Below are 25417 nucleotides of genomic sequence, written 5' to 3' on the forward strand. Positions count from 1 at the left end.
ACTAATTTCTGTTGAAGCATACTGAATGGTTTTTATTTATGCTCTGCTAAAAAAGTGATTATGTAAGGACGGACAAAGCATGCACAATATCCCCCAGGATGACATGTCCAGGCAGTAAAAAAAATATAGATGCCATGATCAATGACTAATGACAACAGTTAGTCATCTTTTTGTCTGATGTCATTATACAGTCATCCCACACCATAACGTGGGTCTTGGGGTCCACGGGTGACCCCCAGTGTTATAGTACTTATTACATAATGAGGAACAAAGGCCAAGTAAAATCGTATTTTCCAAGGACATAACAAAACTGCTATTTTGTGAATTGTGCACAGTCAAAAATATTTCGTATCGTTGAAAGTGAAAATAAACAAACTTTGAAAATGATAACATATGTATGTACGGGAAACTTGCAATCAAAAATCACTAGACATGATAACTGAATTGTTGTTCCTGTTATGCTACCTGTTATCAAAGAGGTATATTCATTTGCTGTTATTCTACTAATCAGGAAACAGCGATCAGATGTCCACAGATGTTTTGGTCCAATGTACCAGTGATTCAGGTAAAAATGATCCGATAATATTACATCAAAGAAATTCTATTCCATTATCAGAATATTTTACATATTAAGCAGTTATTGTAACAGATTATTTTACATTGCTATCAGGCTAGTATATAATGCATATTTTCTGCACCTATATTGAACGTGACAATGAACACAGGCCGTTTCCAATCTGGATACATTTTACGTAGGAGACAGTTTGACAAGTCACCACTGACTTCCTGCGGTACTTGCAGCTCTGATTGTAAAGAAACAAAATGTTCGCCATTTAATTGTTGAAAATGCTTTCAATGAGTAAATAACGAGGGTCTCGGAGTCCATGGATTATGAGACTGTAATCGGTTCTGTGCTAAGAATAATGTGAAATTGGTGCTATCGCTATTGTTGTGATTATTATTGAGAAAACCCTGTATGTCTTAAGCATCTGAAACAATGGATATATACGATAAACACTGTCAGTTGCCACCCGCACAGAATTTCACTAGTTTACGTAATTTATACGAGCGCAACAGCGGATTTGTTGATGAGTCATTTTCGATTTCATGAAAGGGTGTGATTGCAGTTCAACGTTTTTTATGGGAGCCACGGATTACCCCGCAGTTCAACCGAATCCACGGTATTGCGAAGCGCGTTATTGCGAAGGATGACTGTACTATTTAGTGATAATAATCTTACTTATAAGTCTTACTTGCCTTGAGCTTGTTCAAATACTCACCCTTCGGTGGTTGTATTCCAAGTGCTTCAAACCGATCTTTGTGGGTCATTGGCAGCACAACAGCTTCAATCAGCTGTAATGCATTAAGAAGACATGCATTTGCATAATCCAAAGACATGTTTACAGTCATTTAGCCATATAAGTTTCAGCAGATTCAGCAATTTGCCATCAATGGCTTTACCAACTTGCAAGCAGGTGCAGTTAACATGTTACAATGAACAAATAACTGTTCCCACAGTGTTGCACAGACATATCTCAATCAATGAATCCTTACATCATTGTGTTGCCTTAACATGAAATTTGTCAGTTTTCTTTCAGCTGACATCAAATAGGCCATTCTTGATGATTGTCACCCTTGATGCAACACCCTTATTCTTTCATGCTAAGTTAGTTCAAAGACAGTAATATCCCTGGTAAAACAGGTAACCATTATAACGATACTGATCTCATCAATTTTGGTATGCATTTGTAGATAATTTTGTACTATACTTTGCTTTCAAATTACAATGTTCATTCATTCATCATGTGAGACCTTGATCATTTGATGCATGCAATAATCTTTGAATTCTTAATTATTTCACCTGACTTTTATTCAAAATATCTAGATACAGGAGGTGTAAACAACCCTTCCATTTTCACACATATTTCATGAAGCAGTGGTAAAATCACCCAACAAATCAAGTCCAATAAAATGATGTTCATTTTCCAATCTTTCTTGAGTCTGCTATACATCAGGAAATAGACTGATTTGCAAAATGATGAGTTCAACATTAAACATAACTCAAAATCATATGTGGTAAAACATCTGTTTCATATACTCCCACGGCTCACATACCATTAAAAAAATAGGGGATATTCCATTTTGTGAGCATACCACTAGCCAATGCATATAAGAAAAAGAAACATATATACACGTGACACATTTCCAAAGGAATGGAATAAATTGTCACATTTTCCCTTAATTTCTCTTAATCATCTGTTTCCTCCACAGCTTCAGCATATGCATTTTATCAGTCTGGTAAATCCAGTATCCCCTACTATTTTTTACTGGTATATATAAAGACTTCAGACAATAAAAGCACTAACCTCCTGAATCTGTTTATCCAATCCTCCTATGTCACTGTACTGCTCTGTGGGTCGCTCATCCACTTCCATGGCCTTCACTCGGGAGTCATACCTGTCACAAACATCAAGGGGCTATAAACTGTATTTATAGCCTGGCAGAAAATGTTTCAGAACGAACGGTGTTTGGTAACTTTACTTTAAAACTGTAAGGGCTATCCGTTTTCAATTTGGTATGAGGCTTTATAATTCTTCTACCATTGAGGATTTTAATTGTCATAATTTATCACTAATTTTTCTAATAATGTATTTTGCATCAGCCAACAAATTGGATGTGGACATTTCTCTGTGTAGATGTGTGTGAACTTCATGCAATGCACATGCTTTAAGTCACGTGACATGACCTGCCAAGCATAATGTAAGAATGTGACATGTGACCTGAATATTTGCATGACCGGGTCGCTGTTCCGGTAAGTAGCTCAACAACCTTGACATGTGAAGTGTTGTTGTGACTTGAAATAATGACAGCTCTTATAGACAACTTTCTTATTATCGAGTGATAAATTTTGACAATTAAGTTACCAAACACCGTCCTGAAACATTTGCTGCCAGACTATAGACACATACAATGTCAATGCTGAAAGTTGAAACATTGTTGCTATCTGCAATATTTGGCTTTTGTTAAAAAGTCAGCATGTTCAGTCTGGACAAGACTAAAAATTGTTTGATAGTATAACAAAAATGTCTGATACAATGAATACACAACCAGTAACTAACTGATATTATGCAATCAGGCCTAGGATCACAAGGACTGTACCAAGTGTTAAGCAGTGTAATACCTATGTATCGTTTCAAGGGGAATAACCTCAAATGTATACATCAAGTAACTTAAGCATAAAATTCTATGTAAAAGGATCAATTAGATATTGAAGTGAGATGAGTTACTGACAAAGTCAGTGGATCTCAGATAACAACCACACTACTTACTCTTGAGGAAGGGTCTCCAAAATAAGATAGGAGTCCTTGTTTACTCCCTGAAAAACAGAAAAATGTATGAATAATAGATATGCAGTATAGCTCAATATACCAACAACAAATGCTTTTCTTAAATCTGCGGGACAATGGCCATGACTGAAGATTCAAAACATATATTATGTAAACATCACCCACCACTAGATCAGCTGGCTTGAGTTTTTCTGCATCTACAAGGCCAATAACAGGTAGGAAGTAGGTCTGAAAGGTAAAACAATCCCAAATGATACCTCTGAACATTAACGTAGCTTTAAGCCACAATGAAAAAGGAGAGAAAATGAGACAATATTTGTCACCAGTCATGACAGTAATCAAAAAAGCAATAAACAAAAAAAATTACTTACATATGAATCATCGCTTTATGTGATAGACTAAGAAACAAATAGAAGAACAAAACTTTGGTTCACCAAATGTTTATGTTGAAATGAAGTTTAAACATACTACTGAATCACGTAAACATTCTATCAGTTGTAATACAAAGTATCTTTTTGGTTATGTACCTGTCTTGTTGATGTCTTGATGACAGCACACTTGCCCTTGCGTTGTGAGTCCAGGTCAATGTTAGCCCCATCCTCCTCCTCCTGGTCATGAGGGTCCATGTCCAGAAGCTGCCACACAAGTACAGTGTCCATACACAACTCATGTCCCAATATATACAGTACAGTGTCCATACACAACTCATGTCCCAATATATACAGTACAGTGTCCATACACAACTCATGTCCCAATATATACAGTACAGTGTCCATACACAACTCATGTCCCAATATATACAGTACAGTGTCCATACACAACTCATGTCCCAATATATACAGTACAGTGTCCATACAAAACTCATGTCCCAATATATACAGTACAGTGTCCATACACAACTCATGTCCCAATATATACAGTACAGTGTCCATACACAATTCATGTCCCAAAATATACAGTACAGTGTCCATACACAACTCATGTCCCAATATATACAGTACAGTGTCCATACACAATTCATGTCCCAATATATACAGTACAGTGTCCATACACAACTCATGTCCCAAAATATACAGTACAGTGTCCATACACAACTCATGTCCCAATATACACAGTACAGTGTCCATACACAACTCATGTCCCAATATATACAGTACAGTGTCCATACACAACTCATGTCCCAATATATACAGTACAGTGTCCACACACAACTCATGTCCCAAAATATACAGTACAGTGTCCACACACAATTCATGTCCCAAAATATACAGTACAGTGTCCATATACAACTCATGTCCCAATATATACAGTACAGTGTCCATACACAACTCATGTCCCAATATATACAGTACCGTGTCCATACACAACTCATGTCCCAATATATACAGTACAGTGTCCATACACAACTCATGTCCCAATAGACAGTACAGTGTCCATACACAACTCGGAAATATAAATATTTCAACTGCTGGCAACCAATGACTTCCTGACATGCACATTAACTCTGTAATGCCTGTTTACAACTAAGCTAAACATTCAGAGACTATTTAATTGTAAATGTTAGTCCAGAATGTATTACCAAAACAATAGGTAATTCAATCAGTGTCTTACATATGACTGTGAGTTAAACCAACTCTCAATACATTTGATTCACTCTCTGACCAAACAGGCTGCATCAGCCATAGTTAGTTGTTAAGAAAAACAATATCGTCTGAAAAACAATTGGCATCATGTTTGAACTCTGCCGACACAATGTTTCATGGGTAATTTATCACAACAAAGGATCTGATGTTTGTTTTCGTTACTAGTATTGCTGCCATGAACTTGTATACCCGAAGATATAACAGTCAGACGGCAACAGGAAAATCTATTTTCAGCTGAAAAATTAATATTGTGTCATCGAATAAGGCAGTTTAAATTAATCAGTTTGAAATAAAATCCGCGGAAATCTGCGCATCATCAAAACACTGCCTTCCATTATGTTAAAGAATTGCATTACATTTTTTTCACAGCATGTAATCAAACAAATGAAAGCAGAGTAATTTTCAACTAAAAATAAGTTTCATAACTCAACTGATACAACAGTTCTGTCATGAAAGATGTGTTGTTAATTATGGGAGAAACATGTTGCAAACTTGGTTTATAAATTGGCTACTATCTTGTTAAAAATGTTGAAATCCACATTTTATGGAACAATCGTTCCCCAATTGTATATTTTTAAATATCTTTAAAATATTTCCAATACATACCTCGATGACATTTGAGACAAGGTAGGGAAGAGTTTTGTTGACCTTAATTTTCTCATTGTTTTCCTTGATCTTCTCCTTTTGAGCTTGAAGCTCATGAGAGATCCGCATGATTTCAGATTTCATAATCTGCAAACCAAATCAAAAAGATATTGACTGTATGAATAAATAATATATGTCAGACTAACAATGTATTTAACAGACTTAATGCTGATATCGTGAACAAACTTCACAAAACAATTAACTTCTTTGTCACAAGTTTTGAAACCTCTTGTTTGGTTCATTTTCCACCAAGGTCACAAAAATTACATTACCAGCTTTCTAAATGCAAAGTCAAGAACTATTGAACCCATGTCAATAGTCGGTAGCTGTGTCACACTGACATCAAATGATCATGATCATAACCTGTGAAGATAACTGGTCTTCAGCAACTCATGCTTATCGTAATAGACAGGATCAGGTGGCCATGCTCTCTGACTTGGTTGACACGTCACCACATCCAAAAAGCGTTGATGAATAGTCATGATATTGATCTCTGGATTGTCTGGTCGATTATTTACAGACCCCCAGCATACAGCTGGAATACTGATGAGTGAATAAGTAAAGGGGCACTGATGCGGAGCAATTTCCGTGGCTGGTGGTTTCTTTTGTTAATGTTTTTCTCCCGTGAGTACCTGGATGGTATCCCAGAATTTGTGAATGGTTCGTGAGATCTCTGCTGCACCTCCCATATGCGCAATTAATAGTTTATGTGTAGACTGATCAACAAAGATGAAGTCATTTTACTTCATTATTATGAAAACAAATAAAAAACCTTGAAGTTTACTCATCTGCCAGTGGTATAAAAAAACGTTAGGACTGAAAAATAATGAAGTCAGTGTACGTCCTTACATTTTGTCTTAAACCTAATTAGCTCCTTGTCACATTTGTATGCATTTTCAAAGTTAATAAAGAAACCCACACGGTCTGCTTATACTTAGCATGAATTTCTTAAATGATTTTAATATCTAAACATTGTATAGATTGCCAACATGAATCATATTTCACAAACACCCTATTCGCGACCTAGCGCATGTTTTCTGTAATACAGATTCTGCTGAATGCTACAAGAAATAAATTAAAACAAAATGCAAATATTAAATTTAAGACAGGCGACAGTTATAGCAACAACGTCAGGTTATTACCTCATTCAGGAATGTATCCATCAATATCCACATAAAAAAACAATATTCTATTCATCTGCAGCTGGTAAATAATCCTGCTCTCTGTCTTGTGTCTTTAAACAGTCTAATATGCGAAAAAGTGACACGTCATTTCAGAATTTTTTACACTGGTGTATACATAATCTCACTGGTCACCCAGGACAGCACACCTGGCAACTAACTGTATGATGTCCGCCATTAGTTAGCCAATAATGAGCAACATTCAATCGACCAAGGAAGTGGCGGTTAATTCTTTGTAGGAGGGATGTTGTTTTTACACTCGTACTTTACGACAGGGTGTATTCAATATAGATTACATAAATCTACACTCATAAACACTGCCTTTTAGACAAATCCGCTGTGGAAGTAATTAATCAATCTGTGTTATCAGTTAACCCTTTGATCAATGTTTGTTTTTGTAACTCAGCTGATAAACCCTCTTGCATCACTTACATGCACATATTACATAACATTCAATCTGTCAATACATTTGTCACTACAGACCTAAATTTATAATGTTGAGTATTTACTCCGGACAGGAGAAATCCCAAATGGGAACCTATGTCAAGTAATTTTAGTGGTGTTACCACTATTTATACCTGTTATAAATCCATTAACTGACCATCAAGTGAATGATGACAACTAACATGTGTAGGTTTATACCACCAACACGAGTTACAGCAAGGAAGATGTAACCTCTGTGTCGCATGCTGCCTGAAAACACTTATGGGCCAAAACTGTTTTGAGGATACCAAAGGAACTTCGTTGTTACATAAGAAATGCACATAGGTATTTGCTGTGTACTTGGGTAAATGGGTATAATCAGGGGGGTTTTTTTAACGCAAGAAAATTTTCAGATATCTCTACCAATGGCAAAGTCGTTATTAGTTTATGAATTCAGATAAATCAACTGTGTGTATTTTTATTATAATAGGATAATAAACCAGGGTCGTAGATACCAAAATTTACGTATGATGGGCCAACTATCTAAATATAAAGCTTTGCAATCTTTTGGACTTATATGAAACAAATGGCTTGATACGTGTATGTAGACATCATATTTTCACATGACATGATTAAATATCGAGGTGAAAACACAGAAATAGGATCAAATTGGATCAGTGACTATAGTATCCAGGCATCAGAAAAACTACACTAATGGGAAATTTTGTTACAATCAGATAAGATATACCATGGATTTTTTTAAATAACGGCATGTGATGGGCATCTGGCCTCCTCACTTTTTAGGGTGAAGAAATTCTGCTAATGTGGAGAGGAGCCCAGTCCCTTTGTCTGTCACAGTCGAAGGAGCGGGTGATGACCAATTTGCTGCTTGGTTTTGTAATTAGACCGTTGGTGAGAAACATTATTCGCTCCGCATCAGTGCCCCTTTAAACAGCAAACAGTTGTAACCTGTAACTTAGTTTAAAAGTTAGATTCCTTAGGCATACCTTAATCTCATTATCCAAGAGTCTTGTTCTGCTGACAATTTCATCAGTTGACATGCGCAATACTTCCTCCCCAAGTGATTCCTGGAATACATACATTCAGAGCACATAAACACCAAACACCTTTCAAAGTAATAAAGGCAACACATGCTAGTACATTTCTCTAAAAGATTAAAACAGGAAAGTATTCCGACTGTACCCACCTCTTCTTACGTAGTAAATATGCTCCTTCCCCTGAGTAATATTCCCTAAATTCATTGATTGTTCTTTTACACCTGTGAATATGCATTTACCGTGAGGTATGCATGTCAGTTTGAAAGTTTGTTTTTTTATTGGGGTAGGGGGATACAGGCGGAACCCTTCCCTTCATACACTGGAGCTTTAAGTAGTGGCCACAAAATAAGATATAATATATACATGTATTGTACGATGTTATATGTTCTATGCGTGTACTAGTTGTAGGTAATAGTACACTACAGAAATAGGCAGGACTAACGTGCTTAACATTAGTAAACTTATCACTTTGGTGTTTCAAAGAAATCAAACTGAGTAGAGGATAATATATACAGGTTTGTGAGGCTGGGTACAAAGTAAAGACTTCGTAAACATCAATAAAATCCCCAATCACCTCTCCATCGTCCCAAATAGCTTTATCTTCTAGCGTCGCCATGTTGAAAATGAATAGGCACTTTCCATTTGTTCAAAAGTCGAACCAGTACGTGGAAAACAAATATTTTACTTTGTATTTCAGAGCTTGGTATGGTACGTCATGTACGTTTCAAGATCAGTTGAATAATATAGGTAATATTGATAGGTTTTACGTTGTTTTAAAATCACAGTTTTAAGTAAACTGATTTATAAAGCATTCATATTCCGTTTTCTCTGTGTAAATAAAGTGAGTTTTTCCCTCATGCTACACATTTTCAGATGACGTACTGCACAACGGGACCGACCCGGCGGCATGTGAGTGAGGATTGTGCAGTGAAGTTTGTCTTTTTTTTTACCTTGCGCGAGGTTAGAGTAAGTTGTTCAAATCATAACGATTGCCCATCCTTTACTGTATGCAACTGCACTTTATCAAAGAGTTGTTTTACAAATATAGCTACTTTATGATGACTTGCAAGCGAACACAAATTATCACTGTCCCCTGCCACTGTTTTCGTGCATCACTCATCTCATATTTGTTTTCATAAGCTTCTGCCAGAGACTTGGGGAGTAGTTCACGTTACCGGGCGCAATTTTTCCGATTTTTTATTCACTAACCCTAAAGATCTAGAAGGGGGGCGGAGGGGTGCCTAAGGGCTAAGGATCTAGAAGGGGGGGTACCCAGTGGCTGAGGATCCAGAAGTGGGGTGCCCAAGGGCTAAGGATACAGCATCGCACTCCTTAGCAAGCGCTCAGCAGTCCCTAGGTAGCGTGCCTGGATAAACCGCACTCTAGCCGAGACTTGTCAGTGAAGATTTGGTTCATTCAAAATATAGCACTTTTTGTGCATGGGGCCGCAGTAAAAGTTCCACCCATGCGGCTGCAGTAAGAGTTCTGCCTGTACCGCATCCCCCACCCCTGGCTCCCCATCACCCCTCCCAAAACATTAACTTATGAACTGTCACTCAAATTAATCACTAGTTATACCACCATCAACAGGACCCCTAAGTAACTGAAGGAGTAACGGCAAATTTGAAGGAATTGCATCTCAGATGTAAACAAACGCAGCCCACTCACGAAACAATTTCAGCGACATCAGTAGTTTAGCGGTAGTAACACAAACACAATGCCCCTATCGGAAACAACGTTGGTAATACTTGAAACAACATCAGCCAACTTTCGGAGATTTCTCAGCTCAGTTCCAAGATTTGTCGGTCGCGTCTTGAAACACATCAAAGCATGGCGTCAATGGAAGGAGCACCCGTCTCAGTGAGTTTTTAGTTTATACTGTTTTCTTTTTCCTAATTATCCATGTTCGACCACCCATGTTGAAGGCGTTGAGGTATGAGGTGTTATCGGAGCTATAAATTATTTTTTTAGGAAAAGATTGTCACTGCAAAAGAGTGTCATAAGTCATGCCACTGGAGGTTGTTTACGTCTGAACATCGGAAGCATCCCGGGGCATGACTTATGATGCTCTTTTGCAGTGACAATCTTTTCCTAAAAAAATTATTTTATAGCTCCGATAACACCTCATACCTCAACACCTTCAACACGGGTGGTCAAACATGGATAATTATGAAAATGAAAACAGCAGAAACTAAAACCAAACTCACTGAGACGGGTGCTCCTTCCAGTGACACCATGTTTTGATGTGTGAGTTTCAGGACGCGACCGACAAATCTTGGAACTGAGCCGAGAAATTTCCAAAGATGGCTGATCTTGTTTCAAGTATTCCCGACATTGTTTCTGATAGGGGCGTTGTGTTTATGTTATTATCGCTAAACTTCCGATGTCACTGCAATTGTTTCGCGAGTGGGCGGCGTTTGTTTATATTTGAGATGCAATTCTTTCAAATTTGCCATAATTCCTTGCATTACTTATGGGGGACTGATCAATAATGTGTGTAAGGCATGAAAAACAATATATCACCTGCAATAACTGCCATTCCCGTATTCAGCCCCGGGAATCGAACAGGTGTCCACATAGGCTGAGGTCAGCATAACAACATCGCCATATGTAAGCTATATTCCATACAACTGATCAATACTCCAGAAAAGTACAAGTACCTCTACTGGCCTCCCGGGTAGGATTCGCTTTCTGGATAACTACAGCAATACAGATATTTGGCTAGATGTTGAGCAAAGTCGTGTCATCGAGTGTGTGTTGTCGGTAGTTATGCTTTAATCCACCATCATCGGTTTTCGATCTGGCTTGTACAGGTACCAGTGGTGGGATCTGGTAATAAATACAAATAAGCATTACTGGAAATGGTGGATTATTTGCAAATCATTCATGCACATATACTATACTGCATACACTTACCTTTAAAGTTCTCTGAAGGGTTGACTTTACAATGGGTGTAACCACCAAATTTACTTTCGTCAATTTTCACCATCAAGCCAGCACCATCCATACCATTCATTTCAAACATCGCAGAGCATACCTCTCTACAATACGTGAAATAGTTCGTTACTGTTTCTTTTGAGGTTTCTAAGACTTGCCCATCACCATCACAGTCAATACTCATTCCTCTGATTGTGTCTGCATATCACATTTTATGAGCTAATCAGTAGGTGAACAAAACAGTTTTTCTCAGTGACAAATTCGATCCAGAAAACCACGTACCCAACCATGCTGGAACTTGATTGTTGTTACTTTTTTACATACTTTGCGGTTACACTGGAAAGGATAGTCAGGAACCTTACCCTGCAATTAATTGCATACGTGTGAGTTACTACTTGCTGACAGTTAGGACTATTTGCTTGGGTTGGCAACACCCTGTACCACTGGCAACAAGAAACCGTGGTCTCACTGCTACCTAAATGTGAAACTAGAAAGAAAAGATTCAAAGGAGGGGGTTATTTAGCATTGGAACATGTAACAATCCAAGGTGCTGGAGGAGGTGCTGGGGAGACATTACGAGGTGGTGTGGGGTGAGACACTGCATCAACAACTAAAGGTGAGGGAGAGCGTGGAGGTGATACAGACTGGAAGGGGTCTGCAGGAGTTAGGTGCAGGCTTCTTTTTTTCACACTGACGGGGGTGGCTTTTTCAGATGGTTTAGCAGGGTTTTTGGTTTAGCAGGGTTTTTGGGTGCTTGAACGGGAGGAGGCGACATACTAGGGTGTGCAACAGGAGGTACGGGAGCAGTGCTAGCACTATTTCTGCTGGTGTTAATATTTTGAGTAAGTGAAAAAGATACACCTGTGCTGGACACTGCACAATTGCCGGACTGACTGTCAATCATTCATCGCTCAGTCAATTGGTCACTAACACTAGAGAACCCCGATGAGTCCTCGTTCAGGTGTCAATCACTCTCTGACCTGGGTCAATGTCACCATCCAATAAGGAAGAAAAAAATGTGAAATTGGGTATGGTGGAGAAGGGGACTCACAATCTCCTGCTATGTTAGCATGGTTAGGGGGAATGTTTAAACTAGAGACCGACGACATGGCTTCTAAATGTTTTTCTTTCTCTTACACCAGGAAGGTGTACCACACTCAGTCAGCTAGGGTCTCGCATGGGAATGGCAACAACATGTATGTTTTATTCAAAAAGCATTAAATCATGGGATGTCAGTAGATACAAGCAACTTGTGCCAAAGTCATTATATGCACAGGAGAAGCACACCAGATGATCTCTTATTCAATTTTCGAACCCACCAACAGAGTATGACATCACAGTTCAAAGCAAAGCCGGAGGACGAAACACGGAGACAACGTAGAAGGCCAAAAGTGTTTTATTTTTTATCCACGCCCCTACCCCCACTAAACCCCCACTAAACGCTTTAACCTCCCCAAAATTCATACTAATGCCCATTTTTAGAATATTACATCGGGGAATAAATCCCCGGGGCCGCATTTCTTCCTGAAAAAGAAGCGGGATACGGACGGAACTCTTTCCTGAAAAGCTTCCCAGTCAGATATTTCGCATTGGCACACTTTGGTTGTTAAATTCTAAAATAATAGCAGTACGTGGGAGTGTTATATTTCATTATATCCATATTCTACCTTTTCTCCTTGTTTGTTATATGTTTTTCTTAAAACAGCACACCCCAAAAACATTCAAATAGATACTTAAAATTTCTGAATGATACTGTGCTGTAGGAGTGCACCAATTCCCAACCCTGGAACCCGTGAAGGTCCCGGGGTAGAATAGGCCTTCAGCAACCCATGCTTGCCATAAAAGGCGACTCAGCTTGTCGTAAGAGGCGACTAACGGGATCGGGTGGTCAGGCTCGCTGACTTGGTTGACACATGTCATCGGTTCCCAATTGCGCAGATCGATGCTCATGTTGTTGATCACTGGATTGTCTGGTCCAGACTCGATTATTTACAGACCGGCGCCATATAGCTGGAATATTGCTGAGTGCGGCGTAAAACTCAACTCACTCACTCACTCCCAACCCTGGACTGTCTTCCACACCGTTGCAGCTGTTACTCTTTGATTAGGTGTAATACTAATGTAAATATTGATTGAATGAACATAAATAACATTTGCACATGAGTAATACTGAGTAATCATGAGGTGTGTTTTTCTGTCTGCCATATAAGAAAAAGTGTATAACAATTTGATCGTTATTTGTTTGTATGAAGATGGGGTTTGTGGATTGGTAATCCAAAAAAATCTAAGAAATACTGACACCTGTTGGTTGAAAGTGTTACAGAATTAGGTACTACCCATTGTAGCCTGTCAGTTAAGTAGCCAATCCTTGAAGTCCAGTAATGTGAGGTCTTATTTCATAGTGTGTTTGAATAAGTGGGATTATTTCACTATAAGAGAGATTTTGGAAGGCCCTTTCATTATATATTCTCATTACTAATTATTTATTTACGATTAATGTACTCTAACTTTTCTATTTCTATTTTAGATTTGAGGATGCCTCGTCTCCCACCCCGTGTCAATGACATGGCAATACGTCTGGCACTGTCAGGTTGCACCAACCGGCCCTTTTACCACATTGTTGCTATGCCACGAAAGAAGGCTCGTGATGCTAAGGCCACAGAACAGCTTGGCAGTTATGACCCAATGCCAAATACAGACAATGAGAAGCTAGTCTCTCTCAATTTTGAGAGACTGAGATATTGGTTAGCCTGTGGAGCAAATGCCACTAAGCCAGTCCAACAATTACTAGGTATGTTGTCATGGTCATGTCTTAGTCAGTTCAGTCTAAGTAAACTTAGTCTCAGTGTATTTCATTACACTCCACCACAGAGTCTAACAAAACCTAGTAGAAGGTCGCGTCAGGTAACCTTTGAGCGACAAATGGCTGTCCAATTAAATAGATTTAACCAATCAGACAACGGCTACTATTTAGGGATCAGAGGGACTTTCAAAATATTCAAGACACCGACACAGATGTCTCCACAAACAAAAATCCGCATATAACACAGTTATTTGACCTGCAGTATATACGCATTGGGGTTTCTGTTGACATAGTTACCATTAGCTAATATTTCCGCGAGATGACATCCTTGAATATTGCCAAAAACACTATTTTCAGTGTCTGTTTACTCACCATTGTCATGGTTGTACGTACGCCGTGTGCATCATCCGGAAGCGAGCGTACGCTAAATACCATTCGGAATCGTTCGGGTACGAACCTTTTTGAGATAAAAAGTTCCAAAAAGGTATGTGCGAATGTCCACTTTCGCGATTTGGTTAGCTGTGTTCTGATTGGTCAGTCTCAGAGGTTACCTGACGCAACCTCCCATAAGGGTTTTGTTAGACTCAGCAGTGGAGTATAACAAAAAGTTCTGAGGATAAGTTTACTTAGACTGTGTTCAGTTCAAACTAGAACCATGAAGGTCTGGGGTAGAAAAAGCCTTCAGCAACCCATGCTTGCCATAAAAGGCAGCTATGCTTGTCATGCAACTGACAGGATCTGGTGGCCAGGTTCACTGACTTGGTTGACACATGTCATCTTCTCCCAATTTTGCAGATCAATGCTCATGTTGTTGATCACTGGATTGTCTGGTTCAGCCTCGGTTATTTACATGCCACAGCCATATAGCTGGAATATTGCTGAGTGCGGCTTGAAACTAAACTCACTCACTCAGTTCTACCTGTAAATCAATCAGTGCAGCTGTCTGGACATGCAGCAATAACTTAAATCTGTTGAAAGCATTTTTCATGCATTGGCTTGTGCCTTAAACATGATAAAAGTGTTGGACATTTTTACCTGGGGACTTTGGGGATGGGTGGGGGGTGGGTTCTATTTATTGGATTCTTTATGTTAGGATGGTTAATCATGATGTGCAGGAAGGTACATCCATTTCCAGCGCCATGTCTTATTTAGGAACTTTCAGCCTTTTACTATGTTAGTGTAACTCAGTGACCAGATATACATTTTTATCACCTTCGTACAATGCTGTATTCTCACTACACAATTTTTTCAGCCAAAATATTTGGCTGGCTATATCATTTAGTTTGTGGATACACAAGTAGATGTCATCTGAAGTGCCACAAATTCTATGTGTATTTGTGTGACATGATCATGTGTCTCAATCACAGTATGTGCTGATTATAGTGCTATGGTTGTCATGTTATTCCATGCTCATGTGTTTCAGTACATAGTAAATGGTTGAGATCTGCTTGAATCTACATGAAGCTGATATGTTGTGATATACTAAACTACAGTCTGACCGGTGATAAACCAAATTCATTCAAGTCATATTATGTTTGTTTCAGGTCTTGCTGGCTTCTTCCCAGTTCATCCCCTGAGCTACATCAAGGCCAAGAGAAATCGCCGAGCTGTTGCAGAGCAACTCAAGGAAGAGGTGACCCAGGACAAGTCAGGATCTGCACCTACATAGTGTTATCCATCTCCAGTAGCCTGATATGGTCTCCCAGTGGATGACTTATACCATGTCTGTGAGGAACTGTGGACTAAGTCATTAGCTCTGTGTGTGATTGAAACATTGGCTGTGCTGGTGACCAACAGCTGTATGAATACAATGGATGTATGTGATGACATTACTGTGCAGACTGCAGCATGTTGATGGCCCACATTGTATAGGTGCATTAGCACTTTCCTGTGTAGGAGATACCACACCATGATGTAACATCATGAACATTCTCATGCTTATCTCCCTTGAGGTGATCATTGGGGTCTGAACAGTTAACATCTAGTATTCTCGACATGTTCACTTTTAATTACTCAAGAGAGATGAGTGTGTCGTTCCTATAGTCATACCCTGTGGTGTCCGCACCCTGGATTTCTTGTAGACTACTTACAGGAACATTCCCTGTTACCAGTAAATAACGAAGCAATGATGAACTGTTCACACCATCATGTGTTATCAGGTACACACACTGTTTTGTTTCCATGTTCGTGTGGCACAATATTGGTAGATCCTGTGAAACTGCTTGTGGTTACAGAGCAGTTACCTCCCTTGGATTACCAGCACTCCATTCTCCAATGTGACATGGATTAACCTTTGTTATTGTTAATATTTGATTATTGAAGGTGGATAGTAAATGTCTGTATCAGTGTATATTGAGTATCTTATAGTGCTTTCTTCAGTTGCCTTAGCATGTCATTTTCTCGACTTTATGTGAACATGTTGAAATGTGTTTTGAGAATTACACTGGTACCTGTCTCCCTTTTTGTCATATCAGTTGCTATGATTACACACGTACACAATATTTAAGGTAGAATGTTTAATGCATGAGGACTGGAACTTGCCTCACAAAGAGTGGTGTATTGGTAACATGAAATCACACCATCTATAGTTTGGCATGAAATGGATATGGACCCATTTTTTTTAAATAACTCTTCATCCAATGATCTAATCGATCTCAAACTTTGCAAGTAGATGTTTTGTCAGACCAGCACTAATTGTTTGATTTCTAAATCACATTGTAAATCACCGATTTTATACATTTGTTTGAAAGAATCTGTCTATGTAATTGTCGGCAAAATAAACCGCAGAACACGGACTGCTTTCAGAGTTAGGGAGCCAGTGACCTGTAACAGCAGCAGTGTTAGGTCAAAAAGGTCAACATTTGTCAGTGTAGGTCAGCTCTACATGTGAGAGGTATTCAGAGGTGTCACAGGTTGTGAATGGGGTAAGGAGGCTGCCAACTGTTAACCATCATACAGAGTTTGTTTCTCTGAGTTGTTCAACATAAACCACAAAAGCCATGAGTGAGAATTATCCTTAAGGTTAAATTCTTTAAATTTGTAATGTTAATGTCATATTTTGTTTATGCAGTACCTAAGTGAAAATGCATTTAAAGAACACAGAAATTATATTTACACTAAATCATTAATCGGACCACCTATGGTTAGAACTCAACTAAAAGCCCCGTTCCCTCAGACACAAGTACACACAATCGGGCACACTCACTGAAGAAAAGATATAATGAAGACACACGTGTTATGTTTTGATGTCATTCACATTCCAAATTAAGCAATGCATTTCTGATAGCTTGAAGCATATCGATAGTTAACATTTATATTTTCATGATAATTTTATGTGAAATGAGGGTTTCATGTTACACTATAAGTCGTTGGAATTAGTCATTGCTGTCATTGTTAAAAGAATTTATATTTCTTTGAGCATATCTGGCTGGATACTATTATTATCTGTAAATAGGATAACAGAATTAAACATCAAGTTCACTCCATTCTTGCACAGAGAAGTCATCAGTGTCCAGACAAATGGCAACTGAATTAACTGTTTGCTCCTTCAAGCCATCTTTAGTCAGTACTCTTTCTCCACCTTCTTGACATGTTCAACACAAGCATGCCAGCATGCAATGTCAATGTCACGTATACCAGTGTTGACAATGTGCTTGACATCATTCAACTTGAATGATTGATTTTTCCGGGCCACTGTGGTTTTAAGGTCTCGACAGATAAGTTCAATTGGGCTGAGATCACAGTGATACGGCTGTAATCTCAACACTTCATGGCCGTGTTGGCATAGCATGTTGTCAATGATATATGTGGGTGGAGATTTGTTAGTTTTAATGAACAAGTACAACTGTGGCTGAGTAGCCTTAATTGGATATTGTATATTGTTATTTGTTAGCCATTGCTGAATATCTGACTTCTTTGTTGAGCACCTATTGTTTGGATGTCGAACACTGTGATATGGAGCATTGTCCATGACAAGACTCTTTTCGGGCAGAGCTGGCAACAATTGTTCCTCAACATACTGTGTGAAAAAAGTTGAGGTCATTTCTGTATGATAGTCCCTACCATCTGTGCTCTTTGACCTAAATACCAGATCACACCCAGGTAGGAATCCTCTGTGGGAACCAGCATGAAGAATGATTAAATGTTCACCTTTGCCTGTTGGTATTTTCCTACCATCACTGGGATGAGTGGGTAGCCACTATCTGGCAGCAGCATGGTTTGCCTTGACCCAGGTCTCATCCAGATATATAGGTTCGAACCCATCCTCTCTTGCCTGCTTAATTTCTCTGAGATAGTTACACTATATTTTCAAAATATCAGATCTCTCACACATTACACATTTCTGGTTTGCTCCTTTCTCATACTTGTATCCAAATTTGAGCAGTAGTTTGCTTAGCATAAACCTAGAAACATTAATGTCGTGATCCTCTGCAAGGATGTGTTTTCGGTTACTTGTGGACAGGTGTTCATTTCTAGCGAATAGCCAGCGAATAACAACTCTGATGACCCTAATGTCAAAGAATCTAAGTTTTGATGCCTACCTTTTTGTACAAGGTTTTGTTTTTTGGTTGTTGGTTTATTCCTCACAATGTTCTTTTTCATGAGAACGTTTCATGTAGTCCAACACCTTATAAATCGGTTTGCTGCATTTGCTCTCTTTTTTGAAAAAATCAAACACCTTTTTAATTAAACGTTTAGCTTCATCTGAATAAACTTTCATGACAGCTAGAAAAGTCAGTGTGAATGATCCAGTCTATCACTGTGCAGTGACCAGGTAACTATCATGAACTGCAAATGCATTTACCTTCCTGACCCAACACTGCCACTGTTACAGGTCATTGGCTCCCTCCCTCTGCAAGCAGTCCGTGTTCTGCTGTTTATTTTGTTGACAGTTACATTGACAGATTCTTTCATACAAATGCATAAAGTCGCTGATTTACAATGTGATTAGGTTGTCTGACAAAACGTACACTTGCAAAGTCTGAGATTGACTGGCCCATTGGATGAAGAGTTATTTACAAACAACTGGGTCCATATCCATTTCATGCCAAACTATACACAGTGAACATAAATGTTATTTTTATGGACATTATGTGATGTCCAGATGTGTGATTACAGTTGAAACCTAGACTCATCTCTTCCAAACAACAATTAAAGTGGGAACCATTTGACAATACTACCCAAACTACTTCACAGGCGCTGAAAGGTGATAATTGTTCAGTCTACCTAAACATCCTTTCAGGTGGAGATGTTAGGATCTTCAAAGCCTGTATCATACGAGATGTTGCATTTATTTACCAGTAATATGGTTCTTTGTACAAATGAATACACAACTCCTGACATTTAGATCATGAGTTTCAATTTGCCAACAGTCACATGTGTTGCTTGATTCTAAATGATTTGTAATATTTCTCATTTATCACATCACATTTACCAAATTTTTTTACTAGTTCCTTCAACCCTGACAAGACATCTATAATGAGTTTTCTATAATGTTTGATCTTGATATTCTGACATAGTTTCACAAGCAGACTGGTGTAATACTGACCAATTAACCCCATACAACCAATGCGAGTTTAGATTTAAATCTGGAAATGGAGAAAGTCTCTGATCTCTTTCTATTATTATCTATGAAAATATTGTATGAAATGTAAAATATGTTCATTGAAGGGACATGATTTGAGGGGAGAGGTATTGTAGGTAACATTTGTATCGTAACTTTTATGTTTTGGAAGTCTAGAATGCCAAAGCCACCAACTTGCCATGCAAGAGAAGAGACTTGCGTCTCATCGACAGAGACGTAAGATATTTCGTCTTCTTTTTGGTTCTGGTAACCATAGATACAAATTGCCTCATAGAAAGAATGAGCTGTCTGATTCAAAGTTCAACCTACTTTCTCAGAAGTGATGTTGAACCAAGGATGTTTGTGGTCATCCAGTGTGCTGAAACCTTTGTAATGATCACTTGATTCCTCACAATGTTTTCAGCTCAGAGAGATGCCTACTGTTTCAATGTGTATTTATTTTTAATGATGGCAAGTGACAGTCTTTGTGATGTTAGATTATCTTCGAGACTGCCTTTTCCCCTCAGTGCCACTGACCATGTTCCACTTTTGCCAAAGGGATGAGATTCATTCCCTGGGTTGATTTCAAGTTTACATGGAAGGAAGTTCGCCCTGTCAGTTTCAGAGGTGTATTTTAGAATATTTGTTGCCATTCCATCATCAACAATGGAGAAGGTTTAGTCCTATTGGTGCCTGATTTTGCTTTTGGTTACGATGCCGGCTATACACATGGACTGTATTGAACTTAGCGCATAACGGTTAATGGTGTGGTATAAATTCTCCCGTATTTACAGCCGTTGAACGTGTTACGAATTTTACAGCGAACCAAACTTAGTGCGTCGCAGAGTTACCTCCCTTGTATCACAAGCGCATTGACTGACGAAGACTTCGCTTCTACAGACCCCGGACTCTAATCGGTTTCCAACGGAAATAATATAATTAAGACATTTAGATGTTTGTGTGAGTCACGGCTTATTGGAAGTTATGATTGAGGCTTAACTAGTACATTCACCTGAAACAAATCAGAATCCCGAGTTTAAGAGAACCACATTTCTCAATCATCTTGCATACACACACGACTTTACCTATAAGAGATGATGTTTCAGATAAATTTACCGTGGCAAATTACAGAGCGTGCGAACGAGTAAAACGATGAAATGAGTATATCGTAAATTATGCGGCCCGCTAGGAGGTAGCTGAGAGCGGACTTGGTGTTGACGTGCTAGCGGTATTGTCCTGTGTAGCCGGACTCCGTTAAGCCAAGGGATGGGTGGGTAGTGATGCCACATAGTAACCCAGTCGCGCAAATTATATTGCTGAAGGTCTAGAAATGTAATTGAAAACCTTTTCTGTCGGGATCAGAGATTTTGTTAACTATCACCAAAACCGGTTCCTCCAATTCAGCGCCGAAAGGATATGACTTTCCAACCAGTCCACTCTACAAACCAACTATCGTACAACGCCAACTAGAACATGTATCATCTTTCCATCATTCAGCACAAACTAGAACGTATCATCTTTCCATCATTCAACACCAACTAGGACATGTATCATCTTTCCATCATTCAACACCAACTAGGACATGTATCATCTTTCCATCATTCAACACCAACTAGAACATGTATCATCTTTCCATCATTCAACACCAACTAGGACATGTATCATCTTTCCATCATTCAGCACCAACTAGAACATTTATCATCTTTCCATCATTCAGCACCAACTAGAACATGTATCATCTTTCCATCATTCAACACCAACTAGGACATGTATCATCTTTCCATCATTCAACACCAACTAGAACATGTATCATCTTTCCATCATTCAACACCAACTAGGACATGTATCATCTTTCCATCATTCAACACCAACTAGGACATGTATCATCTTTCCATCATTCAACACCAACTAGAACATGTATCATCTTTCCATCATTCAACACCAACTAGAACATGTATCATCTTTCCATCATTCAACACCAACTAGGACATGTATCATCTTTCCATCATTCAGCACCAACTAGAACATGTATCATCTTTCCATCATTCAACACCAACTAGAACATGTATCATCTTTCCATCATTCAACACCAACTAGAACATGTATCATCTTTCCATCATTCAACACCAACTAGGACATGTATCATCTTTCCATCATTCAACACCAACTAGGACATGTATCATCTTTCCATCATTCAACACCAACTAGGACATGTATCATCTTTCCATCATTCAACACCAACTAGGACATGTATCATCTTTCCATCATTCAACACCAACTAGGACATGTATCATCTTTCCATCATTCAACACCAACTAGGACATGTATCATCTTTCCATCATTCAACACCAACTAGGACATGTATCATCTTTCCATCATTCAACACCAACTAGGACATGTATCATCTTTCCATCATTCAGCACCAACTAGAACATGTATCATCTTTCCGTCATTCAACACCAACTAGGACATGTATCATCTTTCCGTCATTCAACACCAACTAGAACATGTATCATCTTTCCATCATTCAGCACCAACTACTGTATGACCATCGTTCTACAATCTAGTCCGTCTGCTGCAAAATCGTATTGATGAAATGGCACGTAAATATATACATTCGAAAGCAACAAATCGTCTGGAGCTGAAAAGGTAGTTGTCCATACCAAATCGACATAATTTCAGATACTGGCATGAAGATGAGGAAAAGTTGTTAAACAAACGACCATGTAAATGTTGGTGTTTCAGTGATTGTTGTAACAACGTGGTATGCACACATAAAGAGTATCACGGAACACAAGGACACAGTCACAAAACATCTGTAGTCTGTTATAACAATTTGACTGACTTGCTTTATGTAACCCGTCTTTTTCGCAGAGTAAGTGTCGCGTCGTGTTCAGACATTGGTTTCAATAGATAGGTTTGACTTCCTTAACATTGTGACACGACATTTTCTGCCCTGCTCGGACAAATATGTTTAGGTTTAAGAGATGAGCTTTAATTAACCTGTTATAGACATCTTCCAACAGTAGTCACAACTTCCAAACAAGGAACGCGTTAGGTAATCTCCATACACATTTATGTATAGAGTAATTGAAATACTGATTGGTTTAAATAATTAGTTGAATCTGTCGGATATTTTATGTGGTCCTAACATATTTTCTGACAGAATGCCGTCAATTATTAATAGCACACTTCATCCTGTTCAGTGGTTAATTGTTTGACGTATTTAGAGGAAGATGTAAACCATATTGCAACACGATATCCAAACTGTTCCACTGTAACCGTAAGTACGTATTAATATATATTCTTGGCAATGTCATTTATTTTATCGGTCTAATTTATGAGGGGATATATTGTGTAAAGCATGTAAGTGATACAGGGTCAAGGAGGAAGGTTGGGAAGTCTGAAGGCCTCCTGTGTGCAGGTTCTGTTTATACATAGTGAGTGTGTTTACTTATACGCCGCACTCCTTCACTTTGTACTTGTATTATTTTGTTGTTACTTGTAACAACAAAATAACGATCGTTTGTGTTTGTCACACATCCTTCTTTTCGGATGTCCAAAATGAACAGACTCAACATCAACGTTTTGTTCTGTCGATTTCATTTCACTGTGCAAAATTTGGTTTCTTTGCAATTATTACATTTTGTGTTATTGAGCACTTTATCAGTCTCGAATGAAATCAAACGGACTGTAACTCGAGAGGACTAGGATATACTAACTGAATATTTCAGGTACACCATTCGTTGTTTCAAAGGCATTTAGAAGTTGGTGGAATCAAACTAAAAGTGCTTTATGGTTCAACTTCTTTATTATACAAGGTCACAACGTTTCGAGACAGATTCTAGTCTCTTCTTCAGGTGAGGTGAGGATAAAACTAAAGGGTTGTAGTATATATACACATAACAGTAGACCGATAACAATGGGTAACAAGATATACAGGTTTGTATTGATTGATGTACAGGCTTCGATTGATTGATGTACAAGCTTCAACTTATGTACAGGCTTCAACTGATTGGTGTGCAGACTTGTGTTGATTAGGTTAACGAGTTACAGGAGTCTACCAGATCCAATGTAGTTGTAAAGAGACATATATTGGTGAAACTGGTCGACCACTGACTATCAGGTTAAAAGAGCACAAAACATCAGTCCAAAATTTGGATCAGAAATCTGCCGTATGTGAACACATTATGCACAACCCCAATCACAAGATTGTTTGGACGGAGGTGTTTACTTACCCAATGCATGGAACCACCTTATCCTCAGTGACTAATCTTTATCCAAACATCTTTACCTCTAACTCGTTAACCTAATCAACACAAGCCTGCACACCAATCAGTTGAAGCCTGTACATCAATCAATCGAAACCTGTACATCAATCAATACAAACCTGCATATCTTGTTACCCATTGTTATAGGTCTACTGTTCTGTGCATATATACTACAACCCTTTAGCTTTATCCTCACCTCACCTGAAGAAGAGACTAGAATCTGTCTCGAAACGTTGTGACCTTGTATAATAAAGAAGTTGAACCATAAAGCACTTTTAGTTTTACACCATACGTCTTTGAAAGGTCAAGACATTCGTAAAAGCATATTAAATACTTACGATATCATGTTACGTCATTAATTGATATGGTTATGGTTCTAGGGCATATATAGATATACGAAATAGACGCCACTATATAAAAGTTGTGGAGCGTGCAGTGGCTGTTTCCTTTACTGTGCCGTCATGACTGTCTCAACGTGCCGTTTTACCCCCACTAGGATCCGTCTCAAGGTGTCAATGTCATTTACAGTCACCGATGGTACTTGTGAAGTATATGTACAACTGAGCGAAGAATGTATGTATTTCAGTATCTAAATAATTAACAATGTCGTGGCTTTCCGACTGCCAAAACATACGCAACGTGTTCTGTATCTTATATAGTCTCAGTCGTTCTGCAGTTACAAGGCAAGTACTATGGCCGAGGGGGCACGACCAACGGAGCAGTTGTGGTTTGAGTGGGCCTTCATTTGGACAAATCGAAATTTCCGAATCGAAGTGATGAGGCAGAATCGTTTCGGAAGCTGCCATCTAATTGACTCAAGAACCTACTCATCCTCCGAAGTTGGCCCTCTTCGCTGCCTTCCTGTGACCTGAAATCATACGGCACAGAGGTATCATAGAGGATCTACATCTGATTTTAATTAAACTGGAGCGTGTTAGAAACAAAAGTGGTAAATCAAGTGAATTCCAACATGTCACAGGGCACGGAACCCTTGACGTTTAAACTTCATGCAGATGACTGGCAACTATGGACTGTTGAACTGTACCATCTCTTGTGTACTAGTATCTCGTCTGTTCACAGTGCCCTGTAAGGCCCGGGTTAGAATATTGGCCTTCAGCAACCCATGCTTGTCCTTAGAAGCGAGTAAAGGTATAGGGTGGTCAGGCTCACTGACCTGGTTGACACATGTCATAGTATCCCAGTTGCGTAGACATATGTTCATGCTGTTGATCACCGGGTTGTCTGGTCCAGACTCGGTTACTTACTGACTGCCACCATAGAACCGGAATATTGCGCATTGTGGCCAACAACTAAACACATTCACTCACTCCCCGCCCAACGAGTTAATCGCCTCTCCCGAGACGATTTACGCTGTGAGTGAGAAAGGCGTGAAATTTGCAAATTTTACACTTTTATCACTTTGGGTACATTACTGAAAAAAAACGAGACACGGTGAGATTGCGAAACGGGCTTCGAACCCATGATGTTTTGTTTCTAACGTGTGTAAACGAAGTGAATGGTTCACGTGGAATTGCTAGGCTTTAGA

General features: G+C 38.8%; 2 protein-coding genes across 5 annotated transcripts in view; one reads left to right on the forward strand and one right to left on the reverse strand.

Moving 5' to 3' along the window:
• LOC137278166 (26S proteasome regulatory subunit 6A-B) overlaps positions 1-8952 on the reverse strand; it is a 28235-nt gene extending 19283 nt beyond the window's left edge. Inside the window, exons 1-8 of one of the 2 annotated variants that reach the window (XM_067810346.1) lie at positions 8872-8937; positions 8247-8327; positions 5597-5722; positions 3875-3982; positions 3513-3575; positions 3330-3376; positions 2367-2457; positions 1281-1353 (exon numbers count right to left, since the gene is read on the reverse strand). In XM_067810346.1, coding sequence (XP_067666447.1) covers positions 1281-1353; positions 2367-2457; positions 3330-3376; positions 3513-3575; positions 3875-3982; positions 5597-5722; positions 8247-8327; positions 8872-8913 — 631 coding nt within the window. In that variant the 5' untranslated portion in view covers positions 8914-8937. Of the gene's footprint in view, positions 1-1280; positions 1354-2366; positions 2458-3329; positions 3377-3512; positions 3576-3874; positions 3983-5596; positions 5723-8246; positions 8328-8871 lie in introns of both variants that reach the window. The other variant, XM_067810345.1, reaches the window with a different exon arrangement.
• Positions 8953-9111: 159 nt separating this feature from the next.
• Positions 9112-16494, forward strand: LOC137278168 (small ribosomal subunit protein bS16m-like). Of its 3 annotated transcripts, none has more exons than XM_067810348.1 (3): positions 9112-9206; positions 13762-14025; positions 15582-16494. In XM_067810348.1, the coding sequence occupies exons 2-3, from the start codon at positions 13770-13772 to the stop codon at positions 15704-15706; spliced, it is 381 nt and encodes a 126-aa protein (XP_067666449.1). In that variant the 5' UTR covers positions 9112-9206; positions 13762-13769; the 3' UTR covers positions 15707-16494. The 3 variants fall into 3 exon arrangements, with proteins under 3 accessions (XP_067666449.1, XP_067666448.1, XP_067666450.1); XM_067810347.1 differs by having other exon boundaries at positions 9141-9263; XM_067810349.1 differs by having other exon boundaries at positions 9171-9257.
• Positions 16495-25417: the final 8923 nt, after the last annotated feature.

Source organism: Haliotis asinina, chromosome 3, assembly GCF_037392515.1.
Source record: "Haliotis asinina isolate JCU_RB_2024 chromosome 3, JCU_Hal_asi_v2, whole genome shotgun sequence".
Lineage (NCBI taxonomy): Eukaryota > Metazoa > Mollusca > Gastropoda > Lepetellida > Haliotidae > Haliotis > Haliotis asinina.